The sequence below is a fragment of the Salarias fasciatus genome, chromosome 20 (genome assembly GCF_902148845.1).
Source record: "Salarias fasciatus chromosome 20, fSalaFa1.1, whole genome shotgun sequence".
Classification (NCBI taxonomy): domain Eukaryota; kingdom Metazoa; phylum Chordata; class Actinopteri; order Blenniiformes; family Blenniidae; genus Salarias; species Salarias fasciatus.
Genome location: NC_043764.1, coordinates 7,363,073 through 7,384,941, shown reverse-complemented (window position 1 = coordinate 7,384,941; position 21,869 = coordinate 7,363,073). Strand labels below are relative to the sequence as shown.

Here is a 21,869-nt window from a genome sequence, read left to right as displayed (position 1 = left end):
CTCTCATTTAGCTTTTTTTAATGATCCGATACATCTGATAACTTCCCGCATTGACACTTTCAGCTCTGTTGATCATGCGCCTTCAAGGGCTCAGACCTTCACCCGATCGCTTCACGCTTAGTGCAAACAAATGAAACGGAAACAATGCAGTTTCCAGCAGGTCTAATGCACATGAAATCCTCATTTCCGTACTGCTACGGCACGTTGTAAATCATGATGTTATTCTTAACTGATCACATGCAAAATTCAGTCAAATTGTAACACATTTTTTGTGTGCATGATTTTAAATGATGCAACTTTTGTGCTCAGGTGACAGTAGTAAGGTACTGGAGTGAGCAGTTTATCCTGAATCTATTTGTAAAATGTGATCAATTGTGTGGGCATGTGGTATATGAATCAGGCCCAGAGTCTCTTCTGATTTGCTGTGGTTCAGTGATCCTTGCCTGTTACTTATCATCAGTTTGTTGTTCAAATAGTAAAATACCTTAATGTGCCTATTTCTGAACCGTTTTTAACCATCTGCAGCCAACAAGTTCCAATCTCACATCTATGAGTTATAAGCAAGAAATAATGAGCATAAGATGAAAAATGGATGAAATATTCTGTCACATAATTGGGTCTGTGCTTGTAGATCAATACAAATGTTCCAAATGCAACATGCAGATATCAGCTGCAGTGCCTGTGTCTTCAGAACTTTCAGAAAGCATTCATTTCCAATCATGTGAGCATGTGAAGACGGTCTTCTGAGCAGGCTGTGTTTCAGCTGATAATAATAAGTGGCGAGGCCGCAGCAGCACAGCCATATGTCTCCATACAGCATCACACAGATATGACCACCACGGCTGCCCAAGCATGAAATCATGCACACCTGGAAACAGCGAACACATCAGCGGCGTGCATGTTTACACAATCCGAAGCATCTCTTCTCACAAACACGGGAAGATGCTTTGATAACAAGAGAAACTGAAGCGGGCGAAGATTTATGAGGAGCGGATAGAGAGAGCACAGCGGTGCCAAGAGATAATGCCGAGTGTGTTCGACCTTCCCTTAACGGGGACTGTCACATTAACACATGCAAGCAGAGACTTTAGTTCCAGACTGTCAAAACAGGACACCATCTCCTGAGTGTATCTGAACCAGTGACCTTAACTGTGAACACAAGCAGCAAATGGTCTTTTCTGGAAAGTAGCCGGCTTGAGAAAGGAAAACAGCTCTCTGTTTTATTCATTCCCTCCCTTAAACCTTTGAAACAAGTCTATTTTTAAAGCTCCTATATACCAGTATATCATAATCTGTGAATTCTCTGCTTCGCTGCTCAGTTTTTGCATATTTTGCTTGTGTGGCATGAAGCGGAAGAGCGCTAGTGTCTGAAACAGGATGCATGAAATTATACTATATCAGAGGTGTCAAACATGCCCACAAGAGGCAATCTGGTGCGCTAAATCACCATATTGTGAAAATTTCAAAGAAAGCATAGGTTTTTGGACACTTTTTTAAAATAGTACTGCACACAACAGAAAACTGAGACCCGACCTGAGATATCAGTGATGCTGCCATGAAAGATAAATACCGCATTCCTAACAGACTAACCGTAAAGTCATTCTGTCAGGGTGAGCTTGTTAAAACATGCATAGCAGCTTAATTAGAAGTGTTTTGGACATTTTATTGTCTTTTGCACCAGAAATTATTAAAATTGCCTTTATGTTGAGATTGTAATCATTTTCATTATTATGACAGTTTTTCACCAGTCCAGCCCACTCAAGTTAAAATTGGACACTAAACTAAAATGTATTTGAGATCCGTGTGCTATATGAATTTTGGTATTTGGTCAGTATTGATGTTGAGCATGTAGAAAAATGGCTTGTCTATTCTTATAGTCGATATATATTCAGGAGAGAGTCCCACTTGTAATTGAAGACATGGAAATGCGGTTGGTTTTCACAGTAATATCCTGCATCTATGTTGATTTCTTACTAAAGTACATATGAAGTAAACTCAAAACTAAACTCAACTGAATCATCAAAAGAGGATTTGCTTTCTTCCAAACATGCTGCTTTCTCCGTATGTGGCGCAGCAGTTGTTGCTAATATAGCCTGCAAGTAGCTTAAAATGTACTCGAACCTCATCTGGATTGTCACAGTTTGAAGATCTATAGACCGAGAGATAACATTATCATCACAATATTAATAATGGTTGTTTGAGGCTCCTTAAGTTCAACATTTATAATGAAGTGTCTCTCTGATGGGAGCCATCAGTAACCCGCTCCCTTGGGTGAAATAGCAGGGCCATTATGGGACGATCGCCACTTCCCATCAATCAGTCTCTCTTTTTGTCTTTTTCTTCATATTCTGTCAGTATTAACAATAACAGAGATGTCTACAAATACAATTCAAAATGTGGTGTTTCAGTAGATGGTTAAACTGAGTCAAAGTTACATTAACTGTACAATGGGTGAGTTTCAACCTTGGCTTCTACCAGTATTACATACTTGTGTTGTGAGTCAGGCACTGATTGAGAAACTTTTCTTCACTGAAGTTTCAAAGAACTTTATAATTATCTTAGACTAACTATTTAGGCCTCTCATTAGTTCAGTTTCTGCTGAAAAAAAAACTGTTTTACCATCTGTCTGTCAGCATAATTTCTTCTTAAGTCTGCTGACATGCTTCAACTTGCTAAACTTCACCCATCTGTTTCATGCATTTCTGTAAATGTAACTTATCTTATTGACTCATGGTGGAGTGATGGAATTGAGGCTTTATGGTGAAAATGTAATAAGCATCCTCTCTAAGCATTAGTGCTTATTTTCACAACACTTGAAGAGATCAGTGTACAGTATTTGAGATGATTCACGGTGATACATTGAGTACACAGTGCCTGTAATTTGACATCAGCCTCAAAGCCTTCCTGATTGATTTTGTAACCGAATCAGCTGTTCCAAGAGGAGAAGATTGCTTGATTATACTGATGATGAGCCAGCAGAGGGTCGTAGGGGTTTGTGGATGGGTGACTGTGACTAAAACTCAATCCTACTGCGTGATGTGACCTAAAACATGGAGAAAAGACTAAACAATAATCCTAAAGTGCATTTCACCAGAGATCCTGATATACAGTTGTGTGGTCTCTCCTATTGCGTATGACTCGAATCCCATTTTCCTTCAAACAGAAACAAATCCATGACAAATGTGACAAGCTGCAGCCGAGCTTCTAATGCCATCATATCTCGGAAGATTTGCTGTGTGAAGAAACATGAAAAGAACCAAGTCCTTTGTGCGAACGTGCAGCGGAAAAGAAAGCTTGGCGCCACAGAAGCAGATCTGAAAGAGGAGTGCTGTTCAGATTGAACATGGTCGTTCGTTCCCGCTCTGCCGTCCCTCCAGGTCCTGCCGTTCGACGACAACGTGTGCCTGCGGGAGCCCTGCCAGAACTACATGAAGTGCATCTCGGTGCTGCGCTTCAACAGCTCGGCCCCCTTCATCTCCTCGCCCTCCATCCTGTTCCGGCCCATCCACCCCATCGCCGGCCTGCGCTGCCGCTGTCCGGTGGGCTTCACGGGCGATTACTGCGAGACGGAGATCAACCTGTGCTACTCCAACCCCTGCCTGAACGGAGGGGTGTGCGCCCGCAGGGAGGGGGGCTACACCTGCATCTGCCGTGAGGACTACACCGGTGAGTCGCCGCCGCGTTGCTGTGGGGGAGAGGAGTGGAGCGGCGACTCCAGGTTTGATAAAGTCTTTTACCAGCTGGTGAATAAAACTCAGTTAAGTGATCAATCTTCTGAATAGATGTGGGAGCTTGAGTCTCCAATTTCAGCCAAATTGCTTAAAGTTAATGGAAATCACTCGCTTCTAACTGGGTTCGTCTTTCCTTTTTATGGGGTAATTTTTTTGCAGATGTCTGACCTTTTCTCCATGTCTACTTCAGTAAAACTGACTCAAGAGTCGAGTTGTGATTTGCAGGCTTGTATATTAACAGGTTGTTAAACAGAATCCTTCAGGTGAAGCACCTCCAGGCACTCGGTGGTTACTGCGCAGGTCAAATGTAAACTTCAGCACAACGCAGCCTGTTCTCATAAAAAACAACAAAACATTTAGAGATATTTTTCACCTCTATCCAGACAGGAGAGCCAGTGCCTTTGATCTGAATGAGATCTTTCTGAGGTTTAACTCATGTTTGGTATGTGTGTGTGTCATTGGTTTGACCTGAAATATGAAGACATAGATGGTGTGTATGATGGAAGACTTGAAAGGAGAAGACTGGGGTGCCGTGTGTGTGTTTGTCTGTTTGTTTGTTTGTTTGTGTCGTAATGTAGTCTTGATCTCCGCCCTGCTAAACTCAAGCTGGCTGTCTGGGCTTCTTTTCTTCTTGTCCCACACTGACTTCCTTTTTGATCTGCTGTGTTTTCACTCTTTTGTCATGTTGAGCTGAACAACATGAAAACACACAGCGTTCCTCCTGGGAGAGCTTCCTCCTCCTCCTCCTCCTCCTCCTCATCTCTCTACCTGTTACTCAGTCTTTTACACACACTTACACACACACACACACACCATGGCTGCTAGAAACCCTCTCACTCTTTTTTAATTTGGATCCTTCTTACTCACCCTGACACTTCCACACACACCTCATTCTCTCCTATTTCTCCCAATACGCCAGACTCATTTCAGACCGCCTCCCCTGTTTTCCCTCCGTCCCCTCGTACCGCAGCACTGCTTCAGCTGTTGAGTTGATGGAGGAGAGGATAGATGCCTGGGATGTCGGTGTGTGTATGTGTGTGTGTGTGTGTGTGTGTGTCTGGGGGATATTTCACATTGCCTTTTATTTCGAATCAAAAGAGAGCTGGGGGAGTGAAGCAACTCTTTTCTTTCATGAGAGAGATGGAGTGTTTTCCAAACTCCCACAGAGGTGAAAAAAAAGAAAAAGAAGAAGAGAGATGAGGAGAGAGATAGGAAATGAGAGAGGATGTGGAGTCTGATCGCAAAGCGAAGGAGATGGAGGGAATCGAGAAAGTTTAAGACATGAAGAGAGATGTAAAGTGAAGGGGAAAGGAGCTGCTGATAATACATCAATAACTGGTTGTAGATTATTGAACGGCCACCACTGGTTATCCAAGTTAGGGCTGAATACATCTCCTGTCTATTCCAGAGATATTTAAACCAAAAGGTTATTTTGAGTCACCAATTAGTATCAAATTCATGATTCTGATTTGTCGGGGAAAAAACAGCCATTGTTTATCGTGTTAGCATTGATACCTCAGGTATTCTTATCATTTGTCTTCAGCTAACTCATTGTTATTTTCAGCAGGTCTTACCTTTAATACAGCGTTCCAGTCACGCCGTTTTCATGTAAACAGACATTTTTTTGTGAAAACTTTTCTGAAACAAAAATTCCAAAACTTCACATTTTCACTTGAAGCAAATGAGGCCTAAGCTTTTATTTTTTGGGAGTACTGGGCTACTACAATAACAAAACATGAACATTTTAAAGAAATTCCAGAGTGCATCTCATGCAGCAAGCTTGCTGGGACAGGCCCTTCATGCTGAGGGCCAAAACGGTGAAAAGGACAACAGAATGAATCCGGTAATGGAAGGAGAGATGGAATAAGATGAGGAAAAAAGAGGGAAAGAACAGCCAGGAGAGGAAAGACAGTACAGCATAAAAAAAAAAAAAAAAAAAAAGATGGAGATGAGACAAGGCACGACAGGAATATGAAAGATGAGGGAGGTGGGTGAAGTCGGTGAGAAAGACCTGCAGGGGGAAAACAGGGCGAGACACTTCCAAAGAGCTGTGAGAGAGCGAGACTGGGGGGGTGGAGGTGGTGCGAGGGGAATCACAGGGATTCTGGGTCCTCTTGGTTGCGCTTTTCCCTGTGTGGGCGTTGGGTGTTGCGGTATGTTGGTTGTTGCCCCGGGGCCAGGGGGAGAGAGGAGAGAAGGAATACGACAAATAAACAGGGACGGATTGATTCTGCAGCGCACAGAAATCTCCAGACATCTCCCAACCACGCTCGCTCCATCCCTCATTCTGTTTTTCATTTTTCCATCCAGCTCGCCTTTATAGATCTCCTCATGCGCTCTGTGGCTTTGAATAAGGTTTCCACGAGACTCTGTGGATTGGTCCCTGGAGCAGGACCTGAGCCCGGGGTTTTTGACCGAGACTGGTTGAAAACACATCAGTCAGGTGTGATCAGAGAACAGCTCTTTCTGTTTCTTCGGGGCACGTACAACAAGGATTGCCAGTCCTTAAAGGATGACTTAGCATCTTCACCTTGAAAAACATGATCATACGTGTGTGGTTTAATAGCTGCAACCTCGGAGTGACCCTTCTCTAAATTCTACACTCAGACGTTGCATGGTGAAGTAAGGATTGCAAGTCTCAACGTGGGTTAAAGCTGTTTTTTTTTTTTTTTACCCATGAGAAGTTAAACCCTGCTGTGTAGAAAGGCTAGAAAATCCTTTGTGGTGCCATCCTGGGAGATAGTGTTCCGGATGTGGTATGAAACTGCATCAGCAGGGGTCATGTGCCGTTCAAACCATGACTGGATCTCCAGAGTTCGCCCAGAGGTTAAAAGTGGAGGGGATGCTCTTCATGTTTACCCCACTGCAGTGCAGAACGGGGTTAGATTTAGCTTTTTCTCTTAATGTAGTATAAACCGGACTTCAGATTGACCTGTGAAGGCTTTTTACAGTTTTCTGCCGCTTCATGCTGCAGCATGTGAACCAGGGCTGTTTGATACGTGGGTCGAAAAACTAAAGTTCAGCGGTTCGAGATCAACTGCTGATCGGTCACCGCTGAGTCTGGGAGGAAGACCGTCGACCCCCAGCTGCTCCGGATCCCTCAGGAAAGGCTTCTGTAGGACAAGTTCTGTAAAATCAGACATGAGCAGCTGTAAAAACCTCAAAAAGAGCAGAAACATATTTACTCACATAGGCTGAGTTTGACTTTTGCTCCCAAAAGTCCTCCAAGATGAAAGCGTAGAGTATTTTTGCCTCTTAATGTGAAGTTTTTGGATTTCAGTGACTGAATCTTACAAAGAGGTGTTTCTGCGTTGCAGATTTTACTCCTCATTCATATTTTGGTAGTGATCCCATCCTGTATACTGCTGGTTTTGCCTTTTTTCTTTTCTTTTCTTTTTTTTGCATGTGTTTTTGCCAAATCTGCTAGAATAATACCCAGCATTATAAACAGCAGTGCCTTTTCCCGGCATGCCTTCTTCCTTGTAATGTTTAAGAAAAAATCCTAATAAAAAAGGAAGTGGATAGTAGATTTAATTCTTTTTATTAAAAAAAATAATAATAATAAAAAATAAGTTTTCAGAACTCCAGCCAAGGCAAATGTAAACAAAAGCTTGAATACTGAACTACTCCTGCAACAGGCTGTATACAAACACTTACCAGCATCAGTACGAATACTCCTCCCAAATGACACTCTTTAAATAAGCAGAAACATGTGAAGTAAAAATGATCCAAATTTGAATTCTGACCAGAAAAAAGTGAGCATAAGTCCAGCTTTTGTGTCTCACAGTCTATAGCATCTAATGAGCATTGTGAATTTTGCTGAATGAGGAATAACATGATCTCTGTGTTATCCTGCTGTAGGCACATCTTTTTCTAAAAATTCCAAATTATTAGTCATTCTTTCCATCAATTGCATTTTCTTTGCTCCTATTGCAAATAATAAAAAAAAAAAATCCAAGATTTGAACTTCATTTGATTGCTGGTGACCTGACATCTGTGTCCTTCGGGGGAATTATTTCAGAATGGGAATGCTGACAGCTGTCGAGATATTTCACACTGAAAACCGCTTTCGCCAAGATGACGACTCTGTTTTCAACCTGTCGCTCAGTCAAGTGGTTGTCACGTATTTTCCATCTGGGTGTAGGTTTTAGAATCAGCTGCTCTCAGAGCTTCTCTGCTCTGTACGTACATGAATCCATCACATTTAGCTTGGTTTATGCCAGAAAACTGCGACGTTGACCCACAGAGAAGCCATTTTCGATCTTTGTGATCCTACATTTGATAAAACTGGATTGAAGATAGGTGATCGAGAATGAACCTTGTTAAGTGATTCAAAATATACAGTACCTTTAATGTCAATTTTTGATTTATCAAAGAAATTCCTACTTGGGAGCTATACTGAAATGTCAAACATACAGGTGAGCCAACATCATTAGCAGAAGCAAAATTAATTTGCATATAATAGGTTGAATGCTTTATTTTCCTCCTCGACTTTACTTTTCCATCTGTTTGGAATAGTCAGTGGTCATTCTACCAACATTAATCTATCGCAGTCCAGGTGACACTGCAGGTTGTGATGCATATTTTAGTCAACAAAGTATCCAAACACGAGAATGCTGAAACGGTGACTGTATAGTGGTGTTGTGATTAGCGCTTTTTCAACTCAAACTGCAAAAAAAAAAAAAAAAAAAATAGATGAAAGTCAACTAAAAACAACTGTTAATGGTAAAGTAATTATGTGAAATCTCAGGGTAGCCATCAGAGAAGCTTAATGTCGTTGGTTTAAGAACAAAAGAGAGAAAAGAGGTTACACTAACTGTGTAATTTGTACTTTAAGATCCCTTTTTTCTTTTCTTTACTTCAGAGCTGATTAAACTGTAACTTCGGAATTATAGTTCCGCCTCTTACTGTTACTAAACTGAGCTGAATTGCTGAAGTTATGCTTTCTAACCTCGAGCGTTTACATCACGGGGAAAAAAGAAAAAGAAAAAAAAAAAAAAACGCGCTGAGCCTGCAGCACTGACGAGAATATGCAACACTCATTAACCCGGAAAACCAGAAAGAGACCTCAGAGGTATTAGGAGACGCTCCCAGTGGACAGTGAAGTCTAAAGGCACAGATAAAAGTAGACAGAAAGACGGGATTGTTCACACAAAGTGAAGGGAAAAAAAAATGCACATTATGCAGATTGTCCCACAATATGATGTGGAGGATCCGCCTGAGAGATGCAAAGAGGAGATGGGAGACAGAGATAGGTACGGATATGAAGTAAATTAGTTTGCGAGGAGATAAAGTGGTGAGGAGAGAGGACCGAAGTGACTCCGCTGTGGTGAAGAGACGCTTCTATCTCACAGAGACACAGAGCGGAGTGCGGTAGGCAGAGGTGAGATTAGTTTTGCCTGTGATTAAGATGATATGCGTGTTACAGTGAGAAATTTAATCTGGCAGATAGGGAGGAGAAAGAGGCGCAAATGAGCTGTGTGTGGAGGATGAAGTGGCGTTTCTTAAAGAAGAACAGAGGAGCAGTGAGTGAGAGGGAAGGATGGACGGACGGAAATGTTAAAAAGCTGAAAGAGACTGAGGCTGCGAGATTAAAGTGTTCGGGTGAGAAAAGAGGAGGAGGGAATGAGACGAGAGGAGGGAGTGAGTACAGAAGAAGATGTTTGTTTTAGACAAGTTGGGTGGTTTTGTGGTTTGCAGTCTCACTTTCTACTTTAACTCTGGGCTTTGCAGAGTTTGCATGTTTTCCTTGTGGTTTTCTACCGATTCTGTTTTTTCTCACCCGGTCCTGTAATGTGCGTTTGAACTGCACTGTTGATTCTAAAATCGGATTGAATGTGACTCTTTAAATGTCTATTTTTATTTATCATTCATTTAGCTTAAAGGTGCTGTAGGCAGGATTCCACATCTCCGCCATCTTGCTTAGGGTTACCTAAGCAAGATGGCAATTTGACCCATCGAGAAAGGCGATTTGAAACCCAGCTTAGCCAATCCTGTCGTGTTTTCTCTGACATCACGCCCTTACGCAAGTTAAGCCCCTCCCACAAGAACGTGCAACGAACGCCCCTCGACCAATCACGGCTAGAGCCTCATGGGCTCTTCTGATTGGTCAAAGATACCTGGAGCTGTCGAGATTCCTTTTCAGCTCAGAACAGAGACAGATGGAAACGCCGCACCCTCGCGGTAGTGCAATTATGCTACACTCCTAAAGGATTATCAATGGATACTCTAACATTTAATCCAAAGAAAACACAGAAAAATTAGCATTGACTAGCAAAATCCTGCCTACAGCACCTTTAAGTCAGATCAAACAGGAAAACATGGCTTTAAGCGACATTTAGGATGTTTTAAGAAATACAAAGTCATACATTTGTAAGTTAATTTTACAATGTGTTTTACTCGAGAAGGAAAGTATCATAGGAAATATTGCAATATAGAAAAGCATTTCAAATTTAATGATAGAAGCTAAAATGATATAAGGAAGTTTTTTGTTTTGTTTTGTTTTTGTTTTTTTTGGTCAGCAAGATCACCTCACAATAAGAATAACCCAGTTTGAGTCCAAATTTTAGGGTTTTTTTTATGCATGTTTTGTTTTATGTGTGTGTGTTTTTTTTGGCGTGTGTGTGTGTGTGTGTGTGTGTGTGTGTGTGTGTGTGTGTGTGTCTGGTGGAAACAGTGCACATGATGAATGGATATTACTGTAATGCAATACATGGAAAATATGCCAAATCTTGGTGTTTTGCTGTAAGTAAATAAGTCATTTTGTTGCTGCATGCAACATTTATGAGATTTTTACGACACGCTGAGCTTGATCGGTCACAGCAGACAACATATGACCGCAACAGTGGTACCACAGAAACATGCATGTTAGAAGAGCCTCTGACCGCCAGTTAATATCGTCTTTAATCTTTTAAAATCAGATTAGTTAACATATAAAAGTGGAAGTGTAATGCTAAAAAAATAAATAAATAAAAAATGATTTGGAATTTTAAATATTTAAGATGGAACCAGATGTTTTTCACCCTGAAGGATTGTGTAACAGCACTGTGAAGCACAGCTGTAAGATGTATAGCTCACGTGCTCAAACAGAAATGATTTCCCCAGAAAGAATAAAACCAACGGGAAAATGCACAAATACAATTTTTTCCACGCAACTGAAATCTGACCTTCATTCTGTATGAGCGGGGTTTATTCTCAGCGCGGCACAGTTCCACCGCTCACCTCCACTGTATGTGATGAGGCAGAAGAATTACATTAAGCTTACTGAATGTAAGCCCGAAGGCAGAATTTCAACCATGAAATCAGAAGTCGTTATTAACCTAATGTAAGCTAATTAAATGCTCGGGACACATACAAGTCCCCGTTCTGTGTGACACCAGAAAAAAAAAATGTTTTTCATACACATTCTTATTTCAATCCAGGGAATGGTTGTAGAAAAGGAAATATTTAAAATTCATTTATTTCGGTCAACACATTTAAGAAAAACTCTTGAAGTGAACAATAATTAAAGCCTAAATCGAACATTGAATGGGTTTTACTTGTGTAGATTTGTATTTGTATTATCCACAGTGTTGACCAAGAATTACACAGCTAATTATGGTGAAATGAATTACAATGTGGTTAAAAGACTAAGAATTTACTGTATGGAGAGAGTCATTCAGCGAGTGACAAATGAAAATCCAATTAGTTTCAGAACGATAACACGCGACTGTCGGCAGAAAGAGCGAGACGCTCTTTACTGGAAAGACGGCACAAATGTTTAAAGAAAAAAACTGACAGGGGGTCATTAAAGGTGGAATTAGGATCACTTCACGTCACAGGGAGGAAGTCATGTGGTGATAAATCACGCAAACGACGGAGTTGAAAGACAGAAGACGTTAGAGCAGATGGGATGAGTTAGAAATGAGAGTTAAAGTGGTCCTCTGGCAACGGACGAGGGAGCGGAGAGCTGAGGTCTGTGGCGAGGAGAGATAATGGCCCCGGATGAGGTCAGACCACGGCATTAATTTTAGAGGTCATTAATAGAGTAAATGATTGCATGTGGAAGACAAGAGATTACAGAAAAGTGTGTGTGAGTGTGTGTGTGGAGATGGAGCTAAAACATCGTGGGGTGGGAACAGCATGAGCCACCAGGCTCTGGAACAAGTACAGAAAATGAAGGAAATAGATGGGTCAAAATGCATAATGGATTTGGAAATGCGCGTGTTGTATGGAGGAAATACACCGCGGGGGACTGTATCTGCCGAGTGGAGCTGGATAAATGTATTAAGCAGTGTAGGAGGAAGAAAAGAGGAGTCTAAATTAGTTTTGGCAAGATAAGGAGAAGAGTGTGGCGAGGAAAAGGAGGGGAGGTGAGGAGTGATACACATACCTCAGGTCTCTCATTCAAGTGGCTTTTGTGCAGTCGGGTTTTCTTCTTTTGAGGCTAAATTCACATCAGTTGGTTTATTGACGTAATCTTTGTTCTCATGGCAGTGTGTGTTGTGTGTGTTCTCATGGCACACAACAAGCTCGGTTCCTTGGTACAGAACACACAGGGCAGCGTGTAGATAAATGCTAAGCACTGCCGTATGCGTGCTACTACAGAAGCTGTGCAGAGGTGGTTCGCGGCAAAGCATAGCTTTCGTTTGCATATGGAGCATCAGGCTTAATGGCATTTAATAGTAGTACTTGTATCAATAGTGTTCTCAGTTGTCCTTTGCTGCTGTGTTTGTGTTTTTTACAGTTTTTCCATCAGTCCAGTCCGTCTGTCCTGCGTAGTGTCCTGTCCTGTCCGGTCCGGTTCAGCTCAGCACAGTCTCTCTATACTCTTTGTTGTCATCCCCGCCCTTTCCCCCTCAAGGTTGGATTTGGTTTTAGACTTCGGTTTTCGTTCTTTTAGTGAAGAAAATACTTTTCAAATTGAGCTAATACTGCATGGGCCAACGTCTCGGTTTCAATTTCTGATTCTATTGTGAATGGAACATGGGTTAATGAGATTTTAAAACCATTGTATTTGATTTCTATTCGCATCGATCATGGTATCCAAACATTTTGGATTGGTGTTGATGTGGAGACTTGAACAGTTGTCAGTTTTTCATGGAAACATCTTTCAAGTCACTCACACACTCAGCATGACATTCAAAACAATGCTGGCATTTGCGCTTTATTTCTACTGCATGTTTCGGGGGGAAAGAAGGTTAAAAGGTGTGTGTCAGTATGATGGTAGGAATCAAAGGAGGACCAGGAAATGAAAGAGGAGCTGGATTAAAAAGGAAGAGCTCCAGGGTGCAGACAAAACGCTGAAAGGAATCAAATATCAGTGAGAGAGGGAGGTTGCTGTTATCAATGTCCAGGATCTGATTTTCTAAAAAAGGTAAACAGAAAAGAAAAAAAAAACCTGGCAAAGGGGGGATTGGGTAGAGGTAGAAAGTGGAGGGAGGATGAAAGTGGAAATGGGGTTACTGAAAAGAAGAAAAAAGATTACAGGAAAGGAAAAGTGAAAAGGCACTGAGGCAGAAAGAGACATGTAGGAAGGAGAAAGACCATGAATATGAAGCAGTAACAGTATAGACGTACACAAACACAATGGTGTGAACGGTATAGACAGTGTAAAGGAGGGTAATGATGAGGGCAATGTTGGAATATGTACTGGAGCCAAAGCAAGGAAGAAGCAAATCATACAGAAAGTGAAAAACAAAAAGTTAGAAAAAGAGAAGAGAGAACAGCTGAGGTTTATAAAGTATGCAATTTTCCAAGCATAAATCTAAGAATACATTCAAATCAAATATATGTGCATCTCAAAGTGTAACTTCGGCAGAACATTTTCTCTTTACAGATGGAACAGTGCAAGCGTCGATATACTTTCTCAGATGAATACTGAAGCTGCAAACAGTCCATCTGTTCAGAAAGACAATATTTTACTGCTTTGGTTGCTGCACCTAGTGGGGCAGTTGTGCAGGTTTTTTGGAATTGCTTAAGTCTATTTTGGCAGACAGAACAAAGTGAACCTTGCGGATCTTGACTAGTCTTTCTTTCTCTTTCTGTCAGTTGGGGTTCCACAGGGTTCTGTTTTAGGGCCCCTTGACCTGAACATGTTTCCTGAATGTCATGTAATAAGCAGCATTTAACAATGAGCTCATATGCTGTTTCTGGCCGTCCTCAACTGGCTGCCTGTGCTCTTAAAATTCATTGTAAGGTTTGTCTGTTGTCGTCAGCTCTTCCCTCAGGTCTAAACGGAAAGTTGCATTGTGTTTCAGCTGCAGTTCTTTTTAAAGTACTCTCAGAAGAGAGTTGAATCCCTCCATTTTCTATGCCTGTCCCATCCAGAGGTGGGCTGCTGGTGTTCATCCAGGTGAAAGACAGTTTAGACCACGTCAGACACATTTTATTTCAGTTACCACTTGCAGCCCCATCTCATCTCAAGTTGACTGGAACAATAAAATTGTGTCATAATAAGGTGACAGTATCACCAATATCTCACTTTGAGTCTCAGTACTGTTATGTCTGTTACTCTTAAGAAATTTACTTTAAACTACCTTTCTTTGGTGGCTTGGTGGATTTGTGGGCCAGATTGGAGCATCTTGTGTGGCGGTTTTGGCCGACAGCCCTGACAAAGAGAGCCACCAATTATCCGAACATGCCTGTTTTAGGAACGTGTAAGGAAGAACCAAGAGGAAGCCCGTGGCAGTTTGAAAACTCCACACATATCGGCTCTGGACAATATCCCAACTCTCCGTGCTGTGAGGGAACAGCGCTCACCGCTGTCCCACTGCGCTCCAAATAGGGAAATGAATTAAATCCCTGTTTGCGGCGTTACAAGCGGAAACCAGTTGAAGTGACTTGTGTGGCCTGCTCCTCATGTCCGCTTCAGGCTCCCAGCTTGAAGCTGCAGGTCCAGCTGTTAATCGAGTCACGTCATGAGTTTGTAGTTCGACACAGTCTTTGGATTAGTAAGTAACAAAGTGTGCATTTTAAATGACAATTTCTCATTTTCACCTGCATCAGTTTAACTTCAGCTGTGACTCCATATGTCGAATACAGCACAGCGTCTGACAGTGTCATCATAGCGTGATATTAAATAGGCGCTGCACTCAACTCCGCAGAGAGACACGAAGCAGGGACATCACTGACTTACAAGTCTTGGTGCTGCTCAGTAGGCAGTGAATAATGGAACAGCTAATAAAAGTGTATGATGGGACCTTCCCATTAGTGGACATGTGTGGGGAAACGTGACCTTAGAGCGATCAGTGAGTCAATGTCAGCCGATGACACCGTCCCGCTGTCCTGTCCAACCTCTGGTTTCCAGCTGAAGGTCACAAGCGTCTGCCTAATGGATACTGACTCCGCCGTCGGTGGAATATCAGAGTGTTTTCTGTCAAGACGCTTTGAGCAGCGTGGCTGAATGTAAGCTGTGTGGTTGGGGAAAATTGCTTTGGAGCTGTTTAAGAGTGTGGATCTACTCTAAGCTTTGTGTCTCGTTATTATAAATTCTGTAGTTTGGATTCACCTTTTCATACCTTTATCTCAAATTGTTCTTTTTTTTTTTTCAAAACAGTAACATCAATAGTTTTTAGAAATGTTTCTGTGGAATACAACTCAGTCAGTAAGTGCCTGTGTTTTGTCTTCTTTGCTTTAACCGTCCATGGTGGCATCCATTTATGTAATCGTCCATCTATATCTCACCCACTTCAGCCAACTTTGGATCAGTCTGAGCTGGCAGTCGAGACTGAAAGGCACGAATCGATCGAGCAACCTGAAGAGATCACAGGAATAACAGAGAGCCACACAAATGCATGACTAAAGTCAAAGTCTGGTTAACCTAACAAACATTTCTCTGAACTTCTGAAGGAAGAAAAAAAAAAACTCCACACAGAAAGACACACAGGTCCACAATTTAACTGTGAAACGTTTACCAGAAATTAGTTAAAAGAAGAAACAACTGCATTATGTCGTGCACACCAGAGGGTTTTTCCTGAACTCAACCACCAAGAGACTGAAAAGAGAAGAACACCACTTGCACAAGAGCTGGAATATGTAAAATGAATTTGAAGACAGATGCAGTGCTCATTTATTAATATCAAGATGTCATAATTTCACATTTTACTGAATATGCAGTTTTCTGACTCATTACACATCACTCAACCCCTGCACAGGCCTCCGAGGCATCTGTTCCTGCGGGGGTGTACGAGGAGAAAGAGCACACACCCAGAAAAAATGAGCCAGGATGAATTTTACAGGCGTAATACAAGAGGAAGGGAAAAGGGGGGAAGGAAGCGGGAGCGCGGCGGCCTCTGGGGATGCACCATGTGGTTGGGGTGGTGGTGGTGGTGGTGGTGAAGATGGGGGCGGATGATGGGGTGGGCAACTGGGCGGAGCAAGCTAAGATGCCGGGGGAGGTTGAAGAATAACTAGCTTTGATGAATAAAACATCGACGTGAATGAAGGGGTGGCATGAATGCATTAAGTCAGGCATGGAGGAAGAAAGGGGAAGAAGATGACGGCAGGAAGGAGAGAGGAAAAGCAAAGCGCGTTTTTATATATAGAGATGTAAAGTGGAGGGGAAGAGACAAAAGGAAGGAAGGATCAAGACACTAGACGAGGCGAGAGAGGAAGAATAAAATAGCAAAAGGCGACTGAAAATAGTTTGCTAGCTTTAACACAGCAAAGACGAGTAAACGCAAAACTTTTGAGATTGGAAATTTGGAAAGCAGAGCTGGGTGCATGTTGAACTGTGGGTGTGTCAGTTGAACTTCCATTCACCCATCTGTCCATACGCTATATCCATGACTCACTCAAGCTGGACCTTCTGGCACACACACACACACACACACACACACACACACACACACATACACACACACTGACAATCAATACGACCAGCATCTCTTCGGACTGTGTAAGATAGTCAGCGCATGAGAGAACATGCAAACTCTGGACAGAAAGCAAACCAGTGCACCACCCTCCTGCCGTCTTTTAAGTCAGGAATATGTTAAGAGACCGAACTGAACTGCAATGAAGTTTTCATGCACTCATTTCTTTAGGCTTAATTATTCCAAAGTAACATTAAATCCCGTGAACAGGCGAGATCTCAAAAGCACAAAATTCATAGAAAGTTACGTAATACAAGAACTGCTCGGCCTCTGAAATGCTGCTGATGAGACAAATGCAAGTGTTCAAAAAAACAGCAACAGAAAACAAATAAACACAATATGACTAAATCTGATAAAAGACTGGAATGGGTTTAGCTTCCAATACGTTTTTCTTCAGGTTTCAGGCTTTGATACAGATGTTGTTGTCAGTCCTCATTGGAACAGGGAAAATGCAATTTCACACTGAACTTTAAGTTTAAAAATAAGCAGCAACAACAAAAGTTCCTGTTATACTTTTAGAAACTGTACCTGTCTACTGACCATAGTGATTTAAAGGTAAAATTGTTTGACAGACATAAAAAAAAAATGCTATTCTTAAATTTACTTTGTTTGTGATGGATCCCGCCATCATTAACAATAAACTCTTCGAATGTGAAAAACATTCAACCAAGCATGTGCAGTGAGAGTCGTGCAGCTGCATTTTGGTCCAGGGTGGGCTCCTTCCCTCACTGTGGTCTAAACCGGGGCTGTCAAACGTCAGTTTTTCTGCATAGTTTGTACGTGTGGCCTGAAGTGCTCTAGTGTCACTAGTGGCTGAAATTGACTAAATGAAATTATACCACATCAGAGGTGTCAGACATAAGGCCCTTAGGCCCACAAGAGGCTCCAATCGATGATGCTACCATTAAAGGTTGCTACCATGTAGTTATCAAAGTAGCTTTAGAGCCATGCTGGTTGGGTGAGCTATGGGAAGAGTTTGTGCATCTGTATTATTTATTTTTTTTTACTTTATTTTGCACCAGAACACATCATTGAAATTTGCTTTATGTTTAGATTGCAGTAAGTTTTTGTAATAATATAGACATCTTCCTCACTAATAACAAAGAAAAGGTTTAAAGTTTAAACTTAAAGTTTATTATGACGCTATTTTACCGGTCAGATGAAGTTGAGCTGTTTGTGGATCTTGAACCATGGTGTGTTTGACACTCCTGATGTAAGTGATGAATATTATAATAAAGCAGCTCAATTAATTCTCATTGATGGCATCAAGTATGAAGTAACTGGATACCTGCTCTCTATCAGTGGTAGGTGTGTGTGTGATGTGTGTATTAGTATGTGTGCTTCTTTGTTTAACTGCACGTATGCATTAAGTGGTGTCTTGCGTGCGTGGGTGTGTACGTTTACTCTCTGCTTATTGGGAACCGTCTGTGTGTGCAGACAAAGTGTTTCCCTGTGAAAATCTAAGTGCGATCATTGTGTCGGACAGCCGCTGCTCACTGGTCATTTGACCTTTATGCTCATGTGGGCTGGAGTAGCCGAATGAGGAATTACACACTTTGTCCTTCTTCATTTGTGTGAATGTGTGTGTGTGTCTGTGTGTGGGTGTGTCTCCCGTCCCTGCTGATCAGAGCGAGTGCTTCAGTGAAGTGGACGCCTTCACACCGTCTGGGAAAAGGATGGGAATAAAAAAAGCCCGTCGTTGAGTCAGTGTGAGATCACGTCTGCTCTGCCTCGCTGCAGCCAATTAGTGTGTTTAAAATACTGAATGTGTGTGCACGCAGATTTTTTTTTTTTTTTGTTTCTCTGTCAATTTATTTTCTCCCAGTACACAAACTTGAGCACAAGTGGGTGTGCATAATGAACGAGTGTGTGTGTGTGTGTGTGTGTGTGTGTGTGTGTGTGTGTGTGTGTGTGTGTGTGTGTGTGTGTGTGTGTGTGTGTGTGTGTGTGTGTGTGTGTGTGTGTGTGTGTGTGTAGGTGTGTGTAGGTGTCTGTGTTCAAGACTCATACGCATAATTCATGAGTATTAATGTCTATTTATTTATTTCAATATTAATGAGCAGGTTTGTGTGGATGAGTAGCTCCAACAGACAAAGCCAGGGAAAGTGTGTACGTGCATGCGTGCGTATGTGTGCGCGTGCACGTGGTTTGTCAGGCTTAATTGGTTCCCTGTTGTGTGCACTTAACATAGAGGTATACGTTTAAAGCGAGAGGGTCAAGAGGATGAGAGAAAGCTAAACACGGACAGACGGATGTGATGATTTGAATGTCTCGAGGCCGTTGTAAGCTGAGCCGGGTGTCTGACTGGGCATCTCACCGTGTGTGTGTTTGTTTCTCGAAGCGGTGATTTGATGGCGTGAGACAGTTTGTCGGCGATCGGCTGCCCCGCGGCCGGAGGAGTGGGAGGCGAAGCCAGCGAGCCGGGTGACGTCCAGCGGGATGGACGAGAAAATAAACAGTGGCGCGACTCAATGAGGGCTGGAGAACTTAATTGAGGTTCATTTAAATTGTTGAAATTAAAAAATATCAGTAATCAGCAGCACATATTATGCAATTATCTCACATTAATTATTCAATAAGGCTGTGCTGTAGTAACTTGCTTTAATAAATTAGATTTATATTGTTTTTTGGTAGACATGTATCATGTTATTTACTATTAATTCCACTCTTGAGCTATTTAATAACTCAAAGCCATTTATTTTGAAAGAACTACCTTTTTAATCGTCCGTCTTGATGCTTTTTATAGGGTTGATTTTGTGCCTCAGTTTTGCTGCATGCTCTATGCTGCCTGTCATTGTTACCCTGTGACTGGTGAATTCAGTAAACTTTAGAAACACTGAATACTTGGACATACTCCTTTTCTTTTGTTTTCAATAAGTAAATCATTGATTGTTAAAGAAGGGTAGTCCAAACAGATTACACCTTAAATTGTTGCACAAATCACTAAACTCTGTTTGGCTTCATGCTTCATGCTGTCAGTGTGTGTTTTCGTCACTTGTCACAAATGCTCAGTATCAGTGTGTGAAACTTGACTGTCTGTGCTTTTTCAGCTCCTCTCTGCCAGCATGTGGTCCTGACTTGCCCTCTAGCACCTGTGTGTGTGTTCACCCGTGTGTTTATGTGTGTGTGTGAGAAATTGCCCGTGCAGCTCCATGTGCTGTGTGTCAAACAAATACGCATGTCCAAGCGATCATGACTAACAGTGACTTACAACATCTGTGTGTGTTTGTGCTTGCTTGTGTGTTTGTGCTTGCTTGTGTGTGTGTGTGTGTGTGTGTGTGTGTGTGTGTGTGTGTGTGTTGTGAGTGAAGATGTGAGAATCCTGCCAGTGGGAACTTCGGCATCTAAAAGCAGCACAAACAAAAAGTGCCAACAGAAACAGTTACATGATAAAACCCGGCAGCCTGGAGGGCAGCAGTAATGATCTGTGTGTGTGTGTGTGTGTGTGTGTGTGTGTGTGTGTGTGTGTGTGTGTGTGTGTGTGTGTGTGTGTGTGTGTGTGTGTGTGTGTGTGTGTGTGTGTGTGTGTGTGTGTGCGCGTGTGCGCGTGTGTGGATTAGTGAAACAAGGTGGTATCACAGTGAATGTGTGGTACTGCCTTTGAGCATTATTTTTTTTTCATTGATATGTTTGCATTTTATTGCTTCTTATTTTCTGTGCGTGTGTGTGTGTGTGTGTGTGTGTGTGTGTGTGCATGCAGCATGAGCCCCTAGCAGGCTCTAAAGTGGGTCCTTGAGGAGCCATCTGTCTTCAGGCTACACTGAAGCCCTGTCTGCTCCGGTTGTGCGGAGGCCACTGGGTGTGTGTGTTTTCTGAGTGCAGCTGCTAAACACCAGACAATGTGTCCAAATATGCTCAAGGAAAGGTGAAGACGGAAAAGAGTGTGTGCATACCTTGTTTGGGTTTTCTGTGTGTGTATGTAGGTGTTTCAGCCCCTCGAGACGGTCCAGACGTTCACTTTTTTGACTGGCAGCCAAATCTGCGCTCATTCTCGTCTGCAGATTTTTTTTTTTCGTGGTGTTTTTGTTTTCCACAATTCTCCAGCAAAAGAGTCGAAGTCAGCAGGAAAACATATCCTTTCCTTTTATATCACCTACATAGACATGTTTCATTGTGTGAGAGCTGCCAGGTTAAAAAAAAAAAAAAAAAAAACCTGGTAAATGCATTTTTCTTATATTAGTCAAGAAAAAGTAAATGTCAGTCCTGTACAGCTACTCTTCAGGAATCAGCACCCTGCTGCTCCCGCCATCTAATCAGGGATTCATTTGCATATTAAAGTATCTGAGTGTTTGACAGAGCAGGAGAAACCTGCAGCACTCTGTTTTAACGTTTGACATGTAGAAAAAAGAAGCAGATCTATTGATTGGGGCTGTTTGAAACCTTCACTTTAAGTCGCCTCCTTCAGAATCTCTCCAGGTATAACACAACCTTTACTGAGTGGATTGAACGTTCACACATTAGCAGCAAGGAATGTAAATAGCTGATTGCACCGTTGAATAAATCTCTTCAGCGAGAGATTATAAAGGTATGATCGACCTCTCTGCTGCTCTGTTTGGTGATTTTTGTTGGAGAGTGATTAACTGAGGACTGAGTTAAGCCGAGGTGTGATTTCCCTGAGGGTGCAGGGAGCCACACGTGCCCTCTTACTTACCACAGGGGGCATAAAGTCCACATCCCTCTCACATTGTTTAATGCACTTTCACCATCAGGAAACAGCTGCATTTTAAAGTTCAGTTAAATAACTCAGCTGTGACATTCTTACTCTCCGTAGCTCCTGTTGACGGAGGACTTACGGAGACATTTCACATGAAAAGATATTCTTCATTGATCAAATTCAGCCGCAGTAACTCTGGGGGGAAAGTGCCTGTTTTATTTGTTTCTGTTTGCGAAGTCATTCGCCTGAAAGGGTGCCGTGCTGGTTTTCTAATCAGTCAGTGAGTTGGCCGTTGTATTCTGTCAGCGGTGTGAGTTCAGTCCAGCTTTCTGCCTGGAGTCCAGAGAAAGGGGTTTGAACAATGTTTGAAGCATTTGTTTTGGTGGACTTGCCAGTGAGTGCAGCGAGGTCAGAGGTCAGAGCCTGTGAATCTTAATGGCCTCACAGTCTCTCTGCAACCAAACAGTGGTGGGAGTTATTATTATTTCTTTATTATTGATCCAGACAATGAGGGTGGAAATCGCTTTTTGTTTGTCTTTATTGGAATCAGTAGTCCAGACAGTTCCATATGGTAATGGGTGTCATGGTGAAACAGTGGTTAGCATTTGTGCCTCACATCTAGAAAGCCTGGGT

The 21,869-nt window shown here is 42.1% G+C and overlaps 1 protein-coding gene across 1 annotated transcript in view; it reads left to right on the top strand.

The window, feature by feature from the left end:
* celsr3 (cadherin, EGF LAG seven-pass G-type receptor 3) overlaps window positions 1-21,869 on the top strand; it is a 115,509-nt gene that overhangs the window by 24,861 nt on the left and 68,779 nt on the right. Inside the window, 1 exon segment of the mRNA XM_030118563.1 lies at window positions 3,378-3,666. Within this exon segment, the coding sequence (XP_029974423.1) occupies window positions 3,378-3,666 (289 nt within the window).